Raw genomic sequence first — 23,192 nt, 5'->3', positions numbered from 1 at the left:
TAGAGGGGGGGAAAAAAGCGTCTCCTCCGGCGCTCCAGATTAAATTTTCATATGTAACAGCAGCTGAGTGTGTCTGTCATTTTCCCCCTTTCGCCATCAGTGAAGAGCCACAGCGGTGTAATGCAGGTGCAGTGTGAGATGGAGAGAGAGAGCGAAGGAAAAAAAAACTCTATCTTCTTAATTAGCGCTATTTGAGCCTCATCGGACAAGGTCTGTTTTTATCCATCAGCCTCCATTCATGCTCCCCTCTCCTCGTGACACCTCCAACAATAGCATTAACGGGCTAAGCAGTTCCGATAGGTTTTAAGGGGCGCTGCGTCGGATTGCGTGATATAGAGCTCTGTAATTGACGTCTCCGTGGAGGACGGGGCTGAATGGAAAGATTAAATGAGGAATGAAAGGAGAGAAGCCGGCGTAATGAAAAGTGTCTGCTTCGTCCACGCCGGGGGCTGTGTGACACCTAAATAAACTGCCGGTAGAGGACGTATATCCACCCTCTTCTCCCTGACAAAGTGTGAAGTACAGCACGACTGAAGAGACGTTTATCTTGGCCGGACCCTTTTCTCTCTCAGCCCCCATCTATCCCCCGTACTTTTCTCCCTCGTTTGCCGGCGCGTCGTGCAGCCGCCCCTTTAATCTTGAGCTGCGCGGACCAGTTCGCCTGCGCCGCCGCCGCCGCCGCAGCATCAGCAGCAGCGTCGCTTCAGGTTAGATCGACGCCTCAGGAACCGAACGCGTGCAAATTCCTCTTTTCCCTTAATTTAGTCAAATTCCAAGCGCATCAGGCAAACCGGTGACCTTTAGCAGCTTTCAGCAGAATCCGCAGAGAGCTGTTTTCCGATTTAGCAGCGCGCGTAAACACCGGCGGACTCTGTTTACTGTGCGGTTTGGTGCACTGAAAATCCTTAAACAGACGCCGAAAACGTCTCAGAAGAAAGCGCCGACCTCGGCCGGCCTCGGCTTTTGGGGTATTTCTGCGTTGCAGTTAGGGGACTGGAACCATTGTGGACCAGTAATGAAACAATTTCACACAACAGCATATGCCCTGCAGTGCCAATCTCGCCATCTCCTCCCAACCCGAGCGGGAAAAGTGCAGCGTGCAGTTAGAAGGAAATTAGATTTTAGCCATTCACCTCTTCGAGTGTTCATAGAGACTTCCGCCCGGTGCGTGGTGACTCATGATACCGTGAGGTCGGAGCGAGGGGCTGAAATAAAAGCGTGACAGAAATGGGAGGGGCGTACATAAGGAACACGGCTTCGGCTCGGAGGAGACGCAGTTCATCCTCATTTAGCGGGGACGTGAGGCCGGGCTCGTCTCAGGTTTGACAGCCATATCGCCATTATCAGACCGTTTCCTCTACATTTACTGTCTTGTAAAGGTCACGAGAGCGCAGCGGCTCGGCCCATCAGTCATAACATGCTTAGATATTTCCACAGTATCACCATAAATGATGATAAATCGTTCCAACTGCGGCACCTGAAAGCACATTTTAATAGACCTCTTTACACGTTCGCGGCCTGTTCACTCGCTCGGGTCGCCCCAGGAGACCGCGGCGCGGTGACGCACGTGCAGCTTTCAGCTGTGACTGTCGGGTCTGACCTGTGGGTGAGTCCTCAGAGTAAGTAACCCGACTGATACAGCAACCGAACGAGTGTTTATGGAAGTGTGTCGTCGGATTCATGAAACCATGCCCATAAGTGAAGAAGGCTGCACGCTTTAATCACTCATTTGCACATCAATACCTGCGCCCGCACCACCCAGTCTTCAGATCTGTCAGTGGAAATAAAGGCCGAGATCTCACCGCGCTGCGTCGGTGCCGTGTCGCATCACGAGCACGAGACGTGGCCATCTATAAAACCCTGTAACAGGTTTTTATAAGTCTGCAAGTTTACAAATAACTGTGAGAAAATAGCACACAATATTTTCTTTTTCTTTTTAATTGACTTAATTGTTTGGTATTTTGTGTAAAATGATCTGTTGTAGTTTAGGTCCATCTTCGATTTAATTATTTTCACGAAACCCGAGAGCGACTGCGGTGTTTCTTTATTGCAAATGTTAATGGGAGCTTAATGGTCCGAATTACAAATTAACCATAGCATGAGTATTTAAATGAGCTGCTATAGTCTACATGGTAAGAATAATTAACACGGCATAGTAATTAGTCTTTACATCTCTTAGTAATAACTGGCCAAACAAATGTTTATTATTTTGCCTCTGGCGTACGCGTGCTTCGCATGAGTCATGGCCAATCAGGGGAAATTGCTCACGACCTCTTTGGCTCTTAAACAGTGCTTTTGTAATGAGATTTTTTTTTTTTCCTCTCGCAGAATTTACACTTTATTTTCTCATCACACTCAACTCACTTTTTACAATTAGTGTGTAAACATTTTGCTAGTTAAAGGAGAACTGTTGATATTTTGACCACTTGCAGCGCTAAAGAGCGATGTTTTTTAAAAACCCGTAGGCGCCATAGAAGAGTCATACAGACATTAGCATGCATAGAGCATGTATTGACACCTGCTTGCAGAATTATTAAACACCTGCCCGTGGGTTAAAAAAAAAAAAAAAAAAGCTTGTGATATTTGAATATCAGATAGATATTTGAATACTGGGATGGCAAAAAGCTGCCATTACGGTAATTATTATGGCTGCAGGTTGGGGGAGCGACGCAAGACCGGGGAGCTGTTTGGAGGAATTTGTTGGTTTAAAAAAAAAAAAAAGAAGTTACTTCCAGACAAAAGCTTCCCAGTGTTCAACCAAACTTTGAGTTTTGTCAAAAGCGTAAACCTTTGTGAGTTACGGTAATTCATAAACCGCGAGTTTTGACGGTTAGCTGGTGATCCATTCGGCTTTAAACATACATGAATGCTCAGAATTACTTCTGGCAAGGAACCTTAATGTACACTTGATTTGTATTGGCTTACAATAAAACTCCACAGACCATTTAATTACTATAAATGATGACGCTACGGCAGTTTCCGGTTGCGAAGTGCAAAAGTCACAGGATTTTTATGGCATGAAAAACTCCCATTTATGGGCATACAAATACTAATAATAAACTATCACACTATAAACTTTTACCCCTTCAACCCCCCTCTTTTTTTGTGCTGCTTCCTGTCTTCCTTTTCGGTGAGGCCTGCTCTGGCTGTTATTAATGGTCTATGAAGAATTGTTGTTGGAAAGATTCCTCTGCCGGCTCAGTATTGATGAGCTGTACGGCTGCTCCCCCTCTCCTCCCCGTCCCTCCCCCTCCTCCACCTCCGTCGTAAGTAAACTTGTCAGGCCTAATGCATTGCCTGCGCACGCTCAAATGCAAATCACGCGGCGGTGGAGCTTTATCTCAAACCAAACAAGAGAAGCGGCAGAACATCCTGGATCCTCGGTCCCAGCTGAGCCGCTGTATCTGAGAAGCTCTGATTAAAGGAGCGCCAGTGGAGCGCCGCTGCCGGTTACACAATATTAGGTGGTTTGCCTGAGGTATTTGCTTTAAAGCAATGGGGAAATGAGTGTAACGCAGAGGGCCGCCTTATCTGCACAGGATGATATTTTCATCCGGGTTCAAACAGTCAAATTTAAAAAAATTTTTTGGTAAAAGTAGAGATTTGTGACAAAAATAGCAGCTCTGTGTACGTTTTAAAAATAGCAACTGACACATAGAAGATTCTAGATTCCTGAACTTCCATTTAAGAGCAAGAAGGCTTTTCTTCCTTGAAGTCAATCATAAGAGTGGAAGGCTGGTAAAAATCTTTTAAAATGAGGCTTCAGCAGCGTTTAAAGCCCCGCTATTGCAATGAGTAGTGAAAGCCAATCTTTCAGCCTGGCAGGCATCCATGCTTGCTTGGATTTATATTGAAGTCCTTAACATGGAAGAGTTATTGTATGTTATATCAGTCGCCACTCTGCCCTGCGACACGTAGTCACTGTTATCCTTGTAAGAGTAATTGCAAATGAATGTCCTTGTTAAGTCTGCTTATAGATGATTTAAGGCTTTCTGAGAGCTGCTCTGGCAAACCATGATCAATGGAATCCCATCCACATTCAAGGCTCCTCTGATTACCTCTTGATGTTCTATAATGTATCGCTCTGGAGGGGGGTGTGGGGGAGAGATTCATTGTTTTCCAGGAATTCTCTCGTTTTACATGCTGTGCACTTTGTGAGATTTGTTCTCATTATCCCTGCCCCTCTTTGGTCCGCTCCCCCTCTCTCCCCCTTCTGTTTCGAGGGCTCTTCGCCCGGGCCCACGTCGTCCGTCTCGCCCACTCTAATTTGTTTCTCGCCTTCTCCGGGATGAACGCTGTGTAAGAGGCTTGTGTTTTCCTCCCGCTCCATCACAGTGTATTTATGATGCGCCTGCCGCGTGGGCTATTAGTCAGGGTCGCGGTGTTCGCCGCGGAAGCGAGCGGGGCCGGACAGTCGTAACTGGGGTCCATCGCGAGCGGTTCAAGCCCAGTCTGCACCTTGTCCCATTAATCTCTCTCCAGGGCCTCTTCTGGCTGCCTCACAGACACTCAGTGCAGCAGAGTTACGCTCTCCCAGCTGCTTCCTGACTTTGACCCATCACATCCACCTGACGGCTTTCAACTGAGTCAAAATTCATATAAATGACAAAAAAATGATTAAATTTGCTTGTGTAATAATACTAATTATTTTTTTTTTCAATTGATCTGTTGATTATTTTGAGTCGTCAGTTAACCACATGATAATTAACAGAACTACCCCTTTTATCTGTGAAGGTTCTCAGTCATCCACCTCATGGTATACTCAAAAATGTTAATTTTTTTTTTTTTTTTTTTTAAGTCAGTAACTTGACTGTTTCCCCATTGATCCAAGTGGCTTCTTCAGTTCTCGGGGACTTGTCGGGAGTTGGGGTTTAAATGTGAACATCTGTGGGTGTGACCCATCTGAAACTTACCTGACCGTTGTCGGTTAACGACCAGTTACTTGCGCCGACTAGTTTCTGTTAACGGTTAGATCCTCAGCTGTCGAAGTTTCAACCCCTGGCAGTGAAAATGGGTCGTTAGAGCACCATTCATTAGGGACGGAGACAAACAGTCTCCCCTTAACGACGGGTAAGTATGCAGCCGTTAGCAGGCACTAGACGTACAAGAATCAGGTCATTAACGGACAATGGTCAAGCAAGTTTCTAATGATCTACATAGATGTTTCTATTTAAACCGAAACTTTCCACCAGTCATTTGACTGAAGGAGCTACTTTGGATGAGTGGTGAAATGTCTTCAAGAGACTCTACAACCACCTGTCCACCTGGACATAATGAAAGAGAAGGGAATTTGGCTGGTGTTTTTTTTTGTTTTGATTTGGGTGAAGCAAGTCTTTTCTCAAATGCACAGCGAGAAGGAAAGAGTCGAAGGAAGTAATGCTTTACAATAAATTTACTTTGAAGGTAACTGACTAAAGCCTGAGTAAGCGGAGCATTTGCATAATACTCGTACGTTTAAAAAAAAAAAAAGTCTGGGGATGCTTTACGCTCTCGTTACTGTCACCAAACCCCACAAACGGCAGCAATAACAACAATGAATGCGTCATGCGTTGTGTTTGTAATGCCTATATACATGCAGCATATAGACATAATCCCTTTGTGGAATAGGTTAGTATCGTTTAAGTTTGACTGTGTTGGCTAAAGAAAGAGAGAACAAGAAGAGAGACGACTTATATTGGGTCTTCCCCTCAGGATTTGGAGTTGTCATGGGAAAGCCTCTAAAACAGTATTTAGACCATCACTGAAAGCCGTATTAATGAGATTCTTTCCTGCCTCTTGCAGGCTTTGCCGGCTGTTTAGTAAAATCCACCCACCACAAAGGAAGGATTTCTCTGATCAGCAGTCTTATATAAAATTAGCAGTAAGAAAAATATTTCATAGCTTCCCAGTGTGTCTCGTGAACAACCGCTGCGGATGATTTAAGGCTCGGGCTGTAGAGTAACTTGAAAATGAACCTTGGCTTTGGAGAATGGATCACCTGGCACCGTAATATCTGCCTTAACGAGGTTTTAACAGCAACGAGGTTAGGTGTGAGTGTGTATTCTGAGGAAAAGAGTGCAACTTCTCCTTAAATATTTCTGTCTTTGCCAGATGAGGGAAGAAAAAGAGTCACAAAGGTGTTGAAATTGAGACAAGAGGACAGGCCTAGCACAGATAGCACATTCCATCCTTGGTACCTGTCGACAAGCTCCAGTCTTGTTCCGCAAATTACCTCTCCTACCTTTCAACAAGGAGGGTTTTCTTGTTCTCGCGCATTTATTTTGTTTCCCCTCTTTGTTCGCTTCCCGAGAAACCTGTCAGCTGTGACAGAGGCTCACTGAAGTTATCTCCAGCCCCGGCGTCCACGTCTCCAGGCGCCATTACCGCTCTGCGAGGCGCCGGGATTGTGCCGAACAGAGCTGCGCTATCGCCTCTGATAAGCAATTAGCATTCTAAAAGCTGCTTCCTCTCACACTTGCGCTGTTATTATGTGGGCAATCTCGGCCCCGCGCCGGCCACATTCCCCGTTGCTGTGATGATGAACGCAAATAATTCATTCCCACAGTCGTTACGGCCTCAGCCCGCGTGGCATTGACAGATTCATTATAATTTTATTCATTTTTAAGTAAACATCAAAACAGCGAACGGCCTCAGCTAACGCTTGAGGAAATGCACACACACACACACACACACACACACATCAGTGAGAATTCTGTAGAATGCACGTGGCTTTTCTAATTACATGGGCTTGCCCTCCTGCTGCCAGAGAAGCTCATTTGGGCACTGAGAGGAACGCGTGCGCTAAAAGCAAAGGAGGCTTGGAAGGATGAGTCTTAATGAGGGGAATCAGTGGAACGTGTCTGATGGTGACATTTCTTCCTGGAGCTGGAGGGCTCTCAATGAAAAGCAGGCCTCCACCGCGGGCCCGGCTCCGCTACTCAGCCCTCTCATCCTCAAATAACCGGGGACGGCGCTGCACAACAAGCAGACCTCACACAGGAGGCAATTAAAACTCTGATCTGCTTACGCACCCGGAAACGCTCGCTCGGCTGCAGGCAGAAGGGGAAGAAGAGGGCCGGGGCGGCGGGGGAGGCTTCTCTGGTGGTGGGGGCGGTGATATTTGTTTGTCAGCAGGAACAGCGAAAGCGCCGGTCCAAAGTTAACAGCCTTAGCAGTTTATTGCGACGCGCAGTGTTTCTTCAGACTCAAAACTTATACATTACTGAGGAAAACAGATGGAGCTTCTGAGCACAATACAAAAACAACATTGTGGGAGTTGGCCAAATGGGATGCCATTAAGTAGATGCTGGCACTGGGTCAAAGAAGCTGTTTAACACCAGCGCTGCTGCCAAGCCTTAATATGATCTGCTACCAAAGACAGTCCTGGGACGACGGTGGGCCGGGGCGTGTGGAGGTTGATAGAAGACTGTTTGGTTTGTCTTCAGAGACGAGGCCAGAACTGAGCAATGACCTGTTGGCGCGTTGGTGTCCGGCCTGGTCTACGCGGTATGCCTCGTAAACGGGTGGCTCCATTGCATCTCACACCATTATTCCTGAGCTGCCCTGTGGCGGCGGGTCCCGTGCTGCGCGCCGAGCGCGTGGAGCAGTACAAATCAAACTTTGTTTTTAACCTGAGGAGGCTCATGTGGGTCCGTAGAAGCACTGGTTCGATTAATTCTTGCGTTTCGTCGAGGTTGGCTGCACTTGGTGCAAAAGCAAGGACCCTGGTGCCAAAGCCAGTCAATTAGAACAAGGGTTTAATGGGACTTGGGTTTTATTTTTGCTGCTCCAGCCATTGGTTCTGTTAGTTCTGCTGATTTTGATGCAACTGAAGTCGATGGAGTAGGTTCTAATCTTGGAACGTGGTTGTTTGCTATGGGCTATAAACAAGGTTATAGGTTGTAAAACAAGGCTGTTCAGCTGTAGGGTTCAGTAGGTTGAAGTATATCAGGCTGTGAGATATTTTATTAATATGTTTAGCTTTAGCTAAGCTTAAAGCTCACTGTGAACCTTGCTGAACATGTACGTAGTTGTCTTTCTGCTCATGCTTACGTCCAGCTGGAAATATTTTTGGTACATAGTCGTTCCATGTCACGCTCCTTTTGGAATCCGTTGTTTCATGCAGCTTCTTCAAATCTTAAACGATACATAGATGTAAACATGCCCAGTCTTTCCATCTTCTACTTCGTTTTTAACAAACTTTGCTAAAGTGATTCTACATACACGTGCAGCGTCAGTGTTCATTTCAGTCAGATTAGCAGAGCTTTCTGAAAGCAGCGGATGACCCAGTAGTAAAATAAAGTGAAACCCACATTTTCCTTAGAGTGAGTCTCCGAAGACCCACAGAAATGGATCTGATAATAGATTTGTAATATTTAAGGCAAACATTTCCAGGAGTTTAGTTTCGTATCACAGGAAATGAAATATCCCACTATTCAGACTATTAGACAAAAGAATTTATAGTTTTATCTAGAAAATGATGATGAAAATATTTTCAAGCTGTCGTCAATGGCCTATTATCAAACCTTTAAAGTCCAGAGAATTCATTTTTAGATTCTTTTATAAAATGCACCTGTATTTTCTGACCAATTAAACAAAAACACATTTTTTTTTCTCGCCCCGTACTTTGACATTTGAGCCGGCGCCTTTAAAAGCTCGTGGTTTGTGTGATAATGGCAGAGTAGTGTAACCATTAGGCACGGGGCCGGGGTGGGTCACCTTCACAGACTGAGAGCCGGGCTGTTGTTGTCCTCCATCAGCTGAAGACCGGCCCGCCCCCCTCCCCCCGCCGCTCTGTCCCTGCTGCCCATTATTTCTGGCTATCTGGGTGACCTGTGGCTGCCATGTCATTTTCACACCACAGGGCTAATTGCGCCAAATGGTGGTGAATTTTGAGGGAATATATGAGATGGGCAGTCGGTGCTAACCACCCGGTGCCAACCATTAGCTGTAATTTAGCTCATAACGGCAAAGATCCTCCCGGGGTTGATGTATTAAGACATTTACAGTGGGCCTGTGGTGATGTAGCTGGGCAATAATAGGGGCCATAATGTGTTCTTTCGCCAGCTTTTGCCTGGCAGCAAAGAAACTTCACTAATAGCTGAAAGTTTGGAGGTGTCTTCAGTTTTGTAACGCATCGACTTTGTTCCTTTCTGCAGCTGGCTGTACCTTTGATGAGGACTCAGATCCTGGTTTGTGCGAATACCGACAGGGCCAAGAGGACGACTTTGACTGGCAACTGATCAGGACCTACAACTGGCCACACCCGACCCCAGACCTTCTACGAGGTAGGCCTCTAGGATTCAGTCAGGGAGGTTATTGTATTTGAGGCATGAAGATAACATGATCTAGCCTGGTGTAGCCACACTTCATTCAGTTTCATTATATGGGTTTCAACACATACAGAGGAAAAAAAATACCTCTGCACCCAACGGGATAGTCTTACAACCAGAGTCATTTGTTGTGAACAAAGTCAGATGACACGTACGGCTACGACTCTGTTACTCTTCTGTTCAAAGCCTGATTTAAATCTGGCAGATTCTGCCAGAGCATAATCACTTCCCAACGGAGTGACTCCAGACCCACTTTCAAAACGTTCGTAGGTTGGGGCTGAAGCTCAGATACATCAGGTGTCTATTCAGAAGAATTCCATGAATACCACGAAAACTGGAAACGTTGTCTGCTTGGGTTGAATGCTCAAATTATCCCCCTGTCATTCCAATTAGTAGCAGACTAAATATTTTAATTTCTGCTCTCAACAGGGAGGTAATTATGACAAGCAAAACCTCATTCAAAGGTCCAGTGTGTTGGACTTATGGGGGTCTGCTGTGAGAAATTGAATACAGTTTTTACATATTGGGCATACATATTTCAAGTACTTATATGCATATATTATACCTATACGATACGATATATATTCTATATTATATCCTCTTGTGTGTGTGTGTGTGTGTATATATATATATGTACATGCATTAATACATGTTTACATATTATATATTGCAATTATGTATGGCCAACTTGCACATGACACATTTGTATATATTTGTGTATATTATTATTATTATTATTATACTATGTTTATTACATACTGATTCTGCTGCCATTATTAGTACATCATTTTATTACCATCATATACTCTATCTATCTATCTATCTATCTATCTATCTATCTATCTATCTATCTATCTATCTATCTATCTATCTATCTATCTATCTATCTATCATTTCATTTCATTTCATTTCATTTCATTAGCTTAGAATGAGACTTACATACCTACACTGGGAGCAGATCTTCTTCCACGAATTTTCAGATATTTCACCATGGATACACCTGGTCTGACTGGGAACAGCATAGCTCTAGACCTTGTGACCAATTCATAATGCACAGCTGCTGCAGTAGAGCAGCTCACCCCCGGCCGGTTGTGCACTACACTTCACCGGACGACTCTATGCAAAGCAACAGGTGGTAATGCACATCTGTTCTGAAGAGTCTGTTTTTAAGCCCTCTTAATAAGAACCATATTGTGTTTGCAGCAGCTTTGTACATATATTATACATATATTTCCTGGAATGAAGCGACACAGCAGGATGAATTGGAAGGATTCATTAATAGATATTATAAATGACTGGTCTCTAACTGCTCAAGGGAAGTCAACTGTATTTGTAGATCGACTTTCAACAACGATGTTTTTTTTCTTTGAAAAGAAAAATAAAGCGGCATAAAATGCTAGAAGAAATGGGAAGAGAAGATTCAAAAACAGAAATATGAAATCAGCTGAAACTTACTGGAATGGGGTAGACGGGAGTAGACATCTCATCTCAAAGTGTGAATGAACGGTTTAATGCATAACATAAATCGGGAATATATTTGGGCCAAGAACTATTCACGGTTTGATAACAACCACGGTCTGCCACGGCGGTTCCTCTCGTCCTTTTTAATACCTCCCAACATGATGTACGTGCACTCAGTAAAGCAGCCGATTCTCCCTCACACACACTGGAGAGGCAGACATTGTTGGGGCAGAAGAAGAAAAAAAAACATCGCCTCCTTATGGACTGTTGTAAACTGTAAACTATTTTCCTTCAAATGCACACTAGAAATTGATATTATTGAGAGCAAAAACTGCTTGTATTGAAGGTGCAAATGCTGCTATTGTGCATGATCTCATAATGATGAGATGGTTTTCACATAATTATAGTGTCCATAGTTACTCCAGTGTATTTCATTTTAAAACATGTGAATCAATGAAGCTCACGTTTCAGCCCTTACTATCTATACACCAATCAGCCACAACATTAAAACCACCGACAGGAGAAGTAAATAACATTCACCATCTTGTGACAGTTCAGTGTTCTGCTGGGAAACTTTTGGACCTGGCATTCATTCATATGGATGTTTCTTAGACATGTAGCACCCTCCTAGACCGGACCAGACACCCCCACCCCACAGTAATGACACTGATTGATGGCAGCAGCCATCCCCAGCAGGATGCAGCCTGACACAGACGCACACATGGTTTAGGAACAACTCAAAAGCCATGAAGAACAGCACAAGGTGTTGACCTGGCCTCTGAATTCACTAGATCCCAAACTGATCAAGTATCTGTGTGGCCCAAAACCCCACTAATAACTAATGTTATGCTTGATCTGTGAATATGTTATAGAAGCCTTCCATTTTCAGATATATTTATTATTTTCCCCCAAAATACATGATATAAGCACCTCAATATTCTCCTCTTCTTATTATGTGCAGTAACTTCTTGATGAACATTGTACTTTCATGTTTTACAGTCTTATTTTCACGCAGCCACAACACACGTATGACATTATGCCCTCCCCTGCTATTCTGTTGTACATCATCTCACAATAGATGGTTCAACATTTTACAAGATGTCAGTATGATGAGGTGACGTTTCATCCCTCACTATATCCATTATAAATCATCTGGAAAGAGAGCAGTTTGAATTTATTAGATTAAACCGCGTGGCGCCGTCGCTCCGGCCCTTCAAAGTATAGTGAATATTGATTAGCACCTTAATCTTCCCCTTTTCTTAAAATATTCAGCGTAACTGTGCACAGACTATTCTTTGTATTATTATACCTTCATGTCTTGCTTGACATGAACGTGCGTGTGTGTGTGTATATATATATATATATGTATACATATACACATATATATATACATATACATATATATATATATATATATATATATATGTATACGCAGTTTACTTGTATTTAATAACCCAGTTGCAATTCAGTTCTTGCATATTAGAAAATGTATATAGTAAAACTAGATATGTGCCACAATATGCAAAAAAAGTGCAATACAGAATAACCCACTAGTCTCCCATAAAGCAGCTGCTTCTATGTGCTGTGTTGTTGTTTTTTCCCAGGCGGTTCGTTATGGAAGCTCTGTGAATGCTCAAAATAAATTAATGACACATTTAATGAAAACTAATTTCCTTAAAAAAAAAAAAAAAAAAAAAACTAACTGGGGCTGTTTGTGCAGCATTCTGTCGATAGCCAAAGGGGACATTCAAGTCCAAATGTCAAATCTAAATTGAATTCAGAGCAATCCAGTCGAGATAATTGTATGGTTTTGAGCGGGGAGGATCCAAAGAAAAATGAGCTGCGTTACATTTGCAACTAGTGCTGTGACAGTTGCTTTCAAAAGTTAAGACACTTTGGAGCCCAGAAACGTGTGTCCTTCTCATTTCTCTTTTTTAACTTGCATTACTGCTGACCGTTCCCCAGCCGTGTGCCGGAGCAAGTGATAAATAATGAAATCCAGTTTGTCAGATCAGATCTTGATCTTAATATAAAAGACAAGACAAAAGACAGAAAATTAAGAATGAGGAATGAACCCACACGGCACCTGAGAAGTTATCGGGAAAAGTAAGGTGAGTGCAGATTATTATCAGTGCTCTAGGCTTTGCACAGATTTAGAAACGCGTATAGATCTATCTAAACCCGACGGAGACTGATTGCAGTTCCTCCCACCATCACCTGGCCTTACGATGCATCCCTCTCAAGAGATCCATTTAGACTCACCTTTGATTTACAGCACAAGCACCAAACCCTAACTGCTGCTAAACAGGAAAAAAACTAACAAAAACGCATTTGTGCTTGGCCATGCAAACAGAGAACTGCGAATTGTGGCGACTATTGGATACGTTGCCTAAGGGAGGTTGTGCACCTTGTGTGCATTGTTCGCCAAATAAACTTAGTTTTGACATTTTCTCTCTCTCTCTCTCTGTCTTTTTTTTTTATTTATTTATTTTTTTTGCTATGTGCACACAACAAAGCTGACAATGTGGCCATCCAGTGCAAACAGGGATGCGCTTGCCTTTTACTATTATTGCTTTCAAATGTGGTGTGAGGAATAGCGACCCAATTGCACACCTTTATTGAGTGCTATTTACTTGTAAAAGAAAAAAAAAGCCCTTTGCAGGAAGGAATGAAGAGGTCCATAGAACTGCTACAGCACCTGTGAAAAGAGGACCTCCTGCTGCCGCTCTCAATGCAGAACTAAAGTTGACTGTGTTTTTTGCTTATACAAACAACGCTGTTTTTCCAATTTCCAATTATCACCCAACTTGGCAGATTTCGTTCTAGCATTCTTATGTCATTGTCCACATATTTACTGATTGGCAACTATTTTCAAAAAGTAGATCTGAGATAAAGTTAGAGAGAGATACCGAGATTGATTAACAGCCACACCCGAATATCTGTCTCAGCAGTGGGTGGAGACTAAAACCGAGTTTAAAGGAGAATAAATTCTGGACTTATTTATTAATAAAAATGCTAATGATTCTCCATGTCGTCTGGATTTGTAAATATGCATGCACTCATTGGAATAACTTATATTAACACATCTGCATATATGAATGTATTATATTCATATTGAATGGAATGAGATATCTCATGTTGACTTTGACGGTGGTCGATAGCGACACAAAAATTGATTTTCCACGGTGGCTGAGAGAGCGCAACGCACTGAAAGTTAAGGAAACGCACTCAAATTACACTTAGACTTAGATGGACTTTAGTGATCCACGAGGGAAATTGCTTGGTCACAGGAGCTTAGTTGCACATAAAAGTAACACTCTTAAAAACCACAAGTAAAAAGAAAGATAAAATAAAATAAGATTTGATTAAAATAAAATAAATAAATAAATAAATATTATCTAGTAAAATAAAATAAATGTTGTAATCAAAAAAGTTACAGAATTAGCATTAAACAAATTTACAAACGTAGCTGGCGAAACAGTGTCCAAGGTGATCCAGTTCTTTAGTCAGTTGCATAGCAACAGCGGCATGGATCGTGTCACATGGTGTTTCCTTGTGGTGCAAATGGCACCACCCAGGAACCCAGTGCCAGCAGCTGATCTCTGGACACACCAATGGACACAAAGACCGCTCCACACAACTCCAAAGCCAACGACACAGCTACAAACAAACAAGCAGCAAAAAAAACCAAAAACAAAATAAAAAACACTCAAAAAGACAAAAACGTCCAAAAACCATGTTGACTGGTTCTCAGCACAGAAAAAACAAGAACAAGTCAGACAAAAAAACAACCAACACAAAAATGACCTAAAAAGGTAAACATCACAGAGCTACTGGCGACATGCAGACACTTTTCAGGCATTTTTAAAAAAAAAATAAATAAAAAAATGATTAAGTACTTTGCTAATTGCACCTCCCTTTTGAGGTTTACTGCGCATGACCAGCCGTTAGCAGACCCCGGGGTCAACTCACTGGAGGGATTATATATCCCATCTGACCTGGGAACGCCTCAGGATTCCCCAGGAGGAGCTGCAGTGCAAACGGCTTGTGAGAAATCGTACATTCTAGATGTTAAAATAACACAAACACAAACACAAAACACATAAATAAAAGGTTTGAATAAGAAGTGGTTCTCCACCAGGTTCATCACTTCCTGGAAACAGCTCTGTTTTCTTACTTTGACATGGTGAAATGGTCTCAGCCAGTGTAATTTTACCCATTAGCTGCTTATTTTGCTTCTAAAACATCACATCAAAAGTCATTATGTATTTGTGAGTTAATTTGGGCAACGGTCCAACACCCCTTGATATTCAGTTTACTATCATACAGTGTATGACCCCTGAAAGCAGCAAGAGCTTCCAAGGTAAATCAGCATGTTTGCTCCTTGATTTGTGGAGTTGGCTAATCATCGGAGTCTTCACATTCTGCTATGGCACACCCCTGGGAGAGTATCTCATGAAAAGAAAAATGAACTACAGGCACACCGCTGCTTCCTTTCATTTCAACGGAAAGGAAACGAGGAGCTGAAAGCGGTGAAATCTGCCTATTTTTGCCAGCAATCACACTCTGTCATGTGTCTGCAAGAAAAGTGTGAACAGGCTTTATAAGAGGTGTAGATGAATGCTAATGGATCCCGAAATGGACTTCCAGCCTACTTGTGTGCACTCACCAGGTTTCCTCAGTGATTTATGCCGAACAATTACTTATTACCTTGAACCCTATTCCAATCATGGACCTACTGACAGTTAGTTTCGCACATTCAGTCCCTTGCTGCTTTTCCGTTTATGTGTGTCATGTATCATCACAGGTGGGCCGCATCCAATCTACGCTGACATTTTACATATATGTTTGTTTAAGGAGGGCTGTTTTTCTGTGCAGCCTTGCAGAAGCGCACACACCTTAGAGGGAAAACAGCCGACTGCGAAAAGGCGGTGCTGGTTACGGGTTGCTGGCTCGGCTAGATTGTCGGCGATTTGTGGAAGGAGCTGGCACACGTCCGGGATTTCATAATTCATTCGCCGTTATCAAGTGCTTGTTCCACTGTTCCAGGCACAGCTCCCCCGAGGCAGGCTGGGTATGTTAACGAACTCCCTGGGATTGGCGGAGTCCAGCATGGGTCATTGCTGATTACACTTCCTGGTGCTCCTCTGGGGCCGGCAGCACCACAAAGGCCGCTTTTTCATCTTCTTTTCATCCATTAGAGAAGGTCGATTTCAGGCAGGATGAGTACATGCTTGGGTAACTCGGATGTTCCCCTCAGATGCTGCTGGATAAGAGATGAAGATTTGATATATAGCTGTGAGATCCTATCATCAGAGGTGCCTGTTGTGAGTCCGCTTATGGGTGTCATACAGTATACCATCCATAGGCTGGGTTAGGCACAACTTTACAGGGGCCGAGAGCTGTAATTAAACATGAAAAAAGGTTGAGAGAACGGAGTTTGGAGACTCAGCTCAATAGTGTGATGGATATGTTTGAATTCAAAAGTGAAAATCTTGATTCAGTATCAGTCATTGGTGCAGATCTTCTGTTAAACTGACAGCAAAAGGGATTCTGCATTCTAAGTTTCTGCTCTCTAATGCGCACAGCAAATGAAGACTCTACAAACAAAATGTGTGCATGTCTATTTTAACTAATGCTGAGCTGTAATAAATTATTCTTCAAACATGTACGCCCAAGCATTTGATTTAACGGCGATTAATAAAACCATTCCACTAGTGTCAGTAAATGCAGCATGTAGTTAATGCTCTCCGCCAAGCTAGCCTAGGTTTCTAGTTTAACTTTTATTTCTCCTTTATGATTCAAGATTTAACAAATGTTTAATTTATGCAGAACAAATTTCATTTTTAATCAGAAAGTACCGAAGCAGCAAATATCAAAACTGTGTTTTAGACATAAACGAACAAGAAAAAGTGATAGCACATCAGTCATGGCTGCTTAAACATACTGTAGGAATGGCTAGGTACTTTATGGATGAACAAGATCTGGAAACAAGGCAGTAGACTAATGTTGTGCTGTGACTATTAAATTTAGTGCCAGTAAAGTTACACAATAGTTAAATTATGAAAATCGTTGCACTTACTAGGGCTGTAAATAGATTCAAATAATAAATCGCAATCAATCGCATGAATTCCATAGTCTGTTCCCGTCAAGTCAAGGTAATCGCACTTTTTTAAAATATTCTTTCTAAATGTACCTGTGATATTTTTCAAGTTTGTATTGCTTTTCTCAGTATCTGAGCTCCTCACAGAGATGTTCTTAACTCGGCTCACATCGACAATAAATGCAGTTACTTTGGTCTTGTAGAGAGAACCATCTGACAGGACTTTGAAGTTACACTTGCAGTTCAAGCGACCTTCTTTTTTAGCTATTTCTTCTTTTGTCTCTTCTTCTGGCAGTTTTGATGCTACAGGACGCATTACTGCCCTTTGCAGAGTAAAAGTTTTGACTATGACCGCACTTCAGAGTCCGCTTGCTCTCCACAGCACTTCCTGATTTCCTGACCCACAGTTTGGGTCAAGGCATTATTAATGCGTTAACCTTAGACAGCCCTAGTATAGGGGCTAGTATTTGCCATCAAATTTCATTCATTAATAAAATAAAATGTTAGAAACCCTTGTGCCAAGGTCCTAGGCAAAACACATTTAGAAGCCCATCCAACTAAAAACTTACCAGCAGGCTAGCAGTCAGCTACCAGTTAGCAATCAACAAGAGGACACCAGCTAACTAGCCTAGCCAACGGCACTAGGCAGTAAGCCATATTTCACAGCAAGGTTAAGAAGTTTCATCTTTACTGTATTTCTGCAAAGTTGTAGCTTAAATGGTTTTCAAACAAGTTTAGAATTTGTTGTAAGGATTTTGAAGGTCAGTAGAGATAGTTGCTTTGTCCATGTTTTTGAATGTAAAAAAAAAAAAAAGTTACTCTGTATGTGTTTTCACTGACGTGTTCTTCTTGAACGCCTTATCATTATGTAGCATAGGAAATCGTTACTGATCTGCTGTCAAGTTGTACAGGCGTTGAAGTTAAAATATGGCTTTGCCTGTTTGCCACCTCGAGGGTGAAGTCAGGTTTGTGTTCTGCTGCATCTATGAAACAGCATCTGTCTTCTCCTCAAAAAGAGTATGCAAGGTCAGAGTTTTCCAAGACACCCTGTGAAGTAACACAGCAAATAGACGTTTTAGCTCGAATTTTTCCAAGGGCTTTAAATTCTTTCAGAGACGCTAAAGAGACTGCAATTGAGACAACAACTTAGTTTATTGGGCACCAGCCGCTCGATAGTATTGATTTGTGCCCACCAGCCAGTAGAATACCAATGACATGAAACATTGAAGCTAGAAAGGAACATGTTACGCCCTTCAGCTTTGCAGTTTTTTTTCTTCCCCCTTTCCATGATAGTGTTTTTTTTTGTTGTTGTTGTTGTTGTTGTTTTTTCAGAATATACCAGCCTGCTTGTCACTGTTGTAATGCGGGAGGTGAGATGCCAAGGTCTAGAGCTCGGTGGCAAGGTCTAGACAGTTTTGACGTAAGCCGAGGCAAGGGAGACATGTGGTGTGCATGATAGACAGCGTTGTTTCTCTTCTTTTAATAATGACACCATAATGTTTTTTTTTGTTTTTTTTTCTCTGAAACAAACAATGGCCCTTAAAGGAGATTTTATTGGAGTTGAATCTGCAGAGGACCCCTCATAAAAAATGAGCTGTGTCAATATCACTGTGGAGCTCCTCTGAGACCTGGAAGTCAATCAAGAGTTTATCATGGGAGCGAAACTACTGTGTGAGGTGTGTGGGTCAGCTGCATATCGGCGTTAGTTCCGTCTGTCGTTTGGCTTGCTTACTGACACAGGCGGTACTTATAGCAGAAGCTCTGGTAGTCCATGGAGACGGTACTGTCCATTAGTGCTCGACTTGCGTCAAGGGTTATGGTCCTTTTCTGAGCTACAAAACCATCAGTTGTGACAGGCGGACACACTTTCCAAGGTTTTCATTATTTTTATTTCCCAAATGATTAAATGTCTGTGATTTAGCTTAAAAAAACACTTCTGCTTCTGCAGAATTTAACCGGCGGTCCTCGCATTTTTAAGTTGTCTTCAGTATTATTCACTTGTGTTTTAGTACTAGCTGCAAGCCAGCTTTTAATGGTGCCCGTTTGCCAAAATTAAAGGCCAGAAAGCCTCAGATTCATTTATGAAACCTTACACTGCTTTAAAATAAGGTATTTTATTTTAAATGTTATTTTTATTGATGCTTGATGTGTTTGTATTTATTGGTGTTTTATTCATCATCTGTATACTGCAGTTTTTCTGTTTTGCTTTCAAAATGAAAAGTGGTAATCAGTCACACAGAGTTGGTAGCCACTTCGCTGTACTTTTGATTGCTTATCACATTCAGCCTGATGAAGTCAGGCCATGTGAATCAGTCAATCACGCCCCCGTACTCCACGCGAACGTCACCAAACAGGCCGGAGTGGAAAACCAGAGTAATTATCACCTCGAATTCAAGGACCCATTACTGGACAGTAAATTAATTGAGAGTTGACATTTTGGCAGATGGTACATAATTTATATGCGTGTCAGCTTTCTAAACAAACATGAAAGAGGGCATGTTTATCTATTTTTCATTTTCAGCTGCTTGGAAATGTAGTTGGAACCATAAAATGTACTAAACTGTAGAGGAGAATCAACTTTTTCACATTTGGTAGAGCAGCAGAAGCACCGTCACCCATGCAAATAGATGATTTCCACCAAACCACACCATTTTAACGGCAACTCTGGTTCGGCGACAATCTCCTTTGAGCCCATGAATGCCATTGCAGCGCGTGTTCATAACTTTGCAAAACTCAAGTAAAGCTAAGCAGACTTCTGAGGCCCTTCTCCCTTCAAACATACCTCCTGGGGATTCAACATGATGCTCATTTGCTGAGCGGAGCTTCCAACCGTTAATGGTTCCTTGCCGCCTCCCTGTGCCCTCTTGCATGTCCCAGAGTTGCCGGGTTTTCTCCTGAACCCTGCTGGCTTTGATGATCCAGTGTCGAAAAACTAACAAGGGGAGACAGAATGACTCTTTGCATTTTAATGGAACATTAACAGAGTGCAGTTTCTCTTGATCATGCGACTTTTTGAGTTCGTCATCGTCTGGTGAAGGTTGTGGAAGCACATAGTAAGGACCCATTCATACATACTGCTGCTCATCAGTTGCCTGTGGTTTGAAATTTTTGCGCGGATAGATGAAAAAAAAACATTGGCAAAATTACATGGAGACCAAGTTTTTTCTCAACTTTGAGGTAACGCAACAATCAGTGGGGCAACAATCAGTGGATTCTGATATACTTGGTTGACATATGGCGCCGATTTTGAGTTCCCCATCCATTTATTGCGATGAAACAGTGGCACGGCAAGCAAGCTTTGCGAGCATGATGAATTTAGTAGGCACTCTCTTGTACTCTCTTGTAAGATAGAAGGCGGCAATGGCTAGATGGGCTAGTTCTTGGTGACCCGCATCATATGTCACTTTATATCTTTCTTATCTTTATATCACTTAATATCAATCAGAAACATATGGCAACCAGAACCTCTCCACCAGAGACCACCTGACAGCTATAAAGGGAGGGGTTTATATGTGGGCCGGGCTTCTCCAAGATGACCATACTGTAACGCTTTAGAATAGGCTCAGCAAGAAAGCCAAAGTGATGACCAGAAAAGGACGCTGAAATTGTGCAACTGCTGGTTGTATAGCAGCCATTAATGATTAACTGAAAACGATTTGTCCTTCTGTTGCTGGCAATATATTTTTTAAAATCGATTAATCTATTGATTTCTTTCTCACTTAGTGGATTAAACTAGCGATTATCTTTAGCAATTGATGAATCAGCTATTTTCATGAACCTCAATCATTTTAGATTTATTCAACATAATTAGGAAAGAAAATGTTGCTGACTATTTCAAAGCGTCCTTGAGCAAGACACACAGCTTGCGTGAACAAATAAGTAGGATTTTCACTGTGACTGCAAAGTGATTTGAGCACCAATAAGTAAAAAAGCACTATAGAAAAACAAATTTACCATTTATAATAATGACAATCTGGACCCCTTTGTCAGTCTTGACACTTGACTTTTCCACTTTCTTTTCTTCAGAGATTCTAAATTCACTCTATTTTATCTGATTTTGAGGGAATTTAAGACGAGGACATAAACAAAGTGCTTGTGTGAGAGCGACTGAGCCCACAAAATACCGCCATCAGATCATAGACGGGTTTGAGAAATGAAAACGGGCTGAAAGAAATATATTCCCAGGGAGGGGAAAAAAAGCGATGTGTTTTGGGGACACCAGATGTTTCTACAAGCAAGAGGAGATTCAGGAGTGATAGACTGAAGCCAAGTGATGGAGCTTTGCCTTATCGTGAGACTAGTGAGAATTTTCCATGTGGAACTTTTACCTGCCTGGTGCCTTCTTATCCTTTTGTGACACATTGAATGATAAAGGCTCAGGACAAATAGTGAAACTGCATTTTGCGGTAAAAGCAATCTGAAGATAGCAAGCCATCTGAAAGCCTTGTCCTCTGTTCCTGAGGCCCATCCAGCACCAGATATATTGTGCATCCAGCATGTAAAGTCCTGTGCAAGCAGGGTGCTATAGAAATGATGGTGGCAGCGCGTGCTGATTGGCTTATTATGCAGCTAAACGGAGATATGATTAAGCAGGCTCCATCTGATTCACCATTGTTTTTGGAGCACTGCAGCTGACCATATAATCAACAGATTACTCAGTGGCACATAATAAATGGTCATAGTACAACTGTGTTCTCGATATCGATTAAAATGTGGGCAGAGAAAGCAACCATTTGTGAGCTTTTTTTTATATATAAATACAGCACACATTCACTGGGAAAGAACATGCTGTAATAGCAGTATAAAAGAGGCTCATGTTATTTTAAAATTCTGAAAGGTTCTTCTGCACATTTTTGACAATTTGTTCTTGACAACGACAACTCCTGTCTTAATGACTCATTTCTTTTTTTCAAACGACGCCACGTCGTGTTCAATCACAGGCATGGCTTAGCATTTTAAATTAAGATGCCCCACTTTGTCCTCACATCTAACCTATCTCAGCAGCAGGCATGATAATGACATGACCGCTCTGTTATTAAGATGACTTTAATGACAGGCCTGTAAATAGACCCCAGTGTGAAGCTGTTCGCATCATTAGAGCGCGCCTCTCGCTCTAATGACATAACCATTATTTTGTTAGTGGCAGGTCTCGCTGCATTGGCAGTGGGATTTCAGCTTTCACCCATGTGACTCTTGCTGGTGCCGTGTTTACACCCTTTCTGTTATTGACATTCGGTGAGGCATAGGGGTAGAGCAGGTGCTCAGAAAGGCTGTCATACGAGAAAGACTATTTGGGGAAAGCATGTGTCTACAGAGAGAGCCTTGGTCTACTAATTTTGGTTATATGGCTTGTTGGTATGATGAAATGCAGACTGGTATAGCCTTTCATTTCTATATGTCGTCTCTATATCGTTTCTATCATTAGGTATAGGCTGTTTTATAGATTAGCAAAATCAGATGTTCCTGTAATCCTACATCAAACATTTTTTTAATCGATTAATCTATAGATTTTTTCTCGATTAATCTAGTGTTTTTTATTCTCGATTAATCTAGTGATTATCTTTATCGATTAACTATTCAACTGTTTTCGTTTGATTCAATAATATTAGATTTGTTCAGCATAATTAGGAGATATGTTCTTTTTTCCCGCTACATTCTGCCATGAATTATTGTAGATGGTGTTGAGTATAATTGAACTTCAGTCACTTCTGCTGAATGTAATTGGAAATACAGCTGTGTCATCCTGTGGAGGGTAACCATTCACACCTGTGGACAATTCAGATTCACCAATTAACCTAACATGTATGTTCATGTGAGAGGAAACACAGCAGACACAAGGTGAACAGGTAAACTCAGAGAAGGACTCCAACCATCCAGCCAGGTTAAAAAAGCATTGTGGGCAGTGCATGCTGACAATATTTTCCAGGGGCATGCGCCATTTTGTGGATTTTTGAGCCAGATTCTGCGCAGTACGGTCATATCCTGTTTCTTTAGCACCAGATGACAAATTAAAACTAAACTTAGCACAATAATGGGCACTTGAACCCATAAGTGCTCTTCTTCTATGGCCACTTGTCCTCCAGAGGACCGTGAGGGGGCTGGACCTGTCCCAGCTGTCTTTGGCGAGAGGCAGAATACACCCTGGACAGATCACCAGTCTATCACAAGGCTAACACAGAGAGACAGGCAACCATTCACACTCAAACTCACCCCTACGGCCAATTTAGAATCACCAACCTAACGAGCATGTCTTTGGACGATGGGAGGAAGCCAGACTGACAACCAACAATCAGATTTTATAATGTTAATAGTCAAAA

General features: G+C 42.3%; 1 protein-coding gene across 6 annotated transcripts in view; it reads left to right on the top strand.

Moving 5' to 3' along the window:
* The window catches only part of ptprua (protein tyrosine phosphatase receptor type Ua), a 192,904-nt gene that overhangs the window by 40,268 nt on the left and 129,444 nt on the right, over positions 1-23,192 (top strand). For all 6 annotated transcript variants that reach the window (XM_047604874.1, XM_047604871.1, XM_047604873.1 and 3 more), the window contains exon 2: positions 9,138-9,266. In XM_047604874.1, coding sequence (XP_047460830.1) covers positions 9,138-9,266 — 129 coding nt within the window. The remainder of the gene's footprint in view (positions 1-9,137; positions 9,267-23,192) is intronic.

This window comes from Mugil cephalus, chromosome 14, assembly GCF_022458985.1.
Source record: "Mugil cephalus isolate CIBA_MC_2020 chromosome 14, CIBA_Mcephalus_1.1, whole genome shotgun sequence".
Lineage (NCBI taxonomy): Eukaryota > Metazoa > Chordata > Actinopteri > Mugiliformes > Mugilidae > Mugil > Mugil cephalus.
The sequence above is the reverse complement of the archived record's forward strand: the minus strand, read 5'-3'. Positions and strand labels throughout refer to the sequence as shown.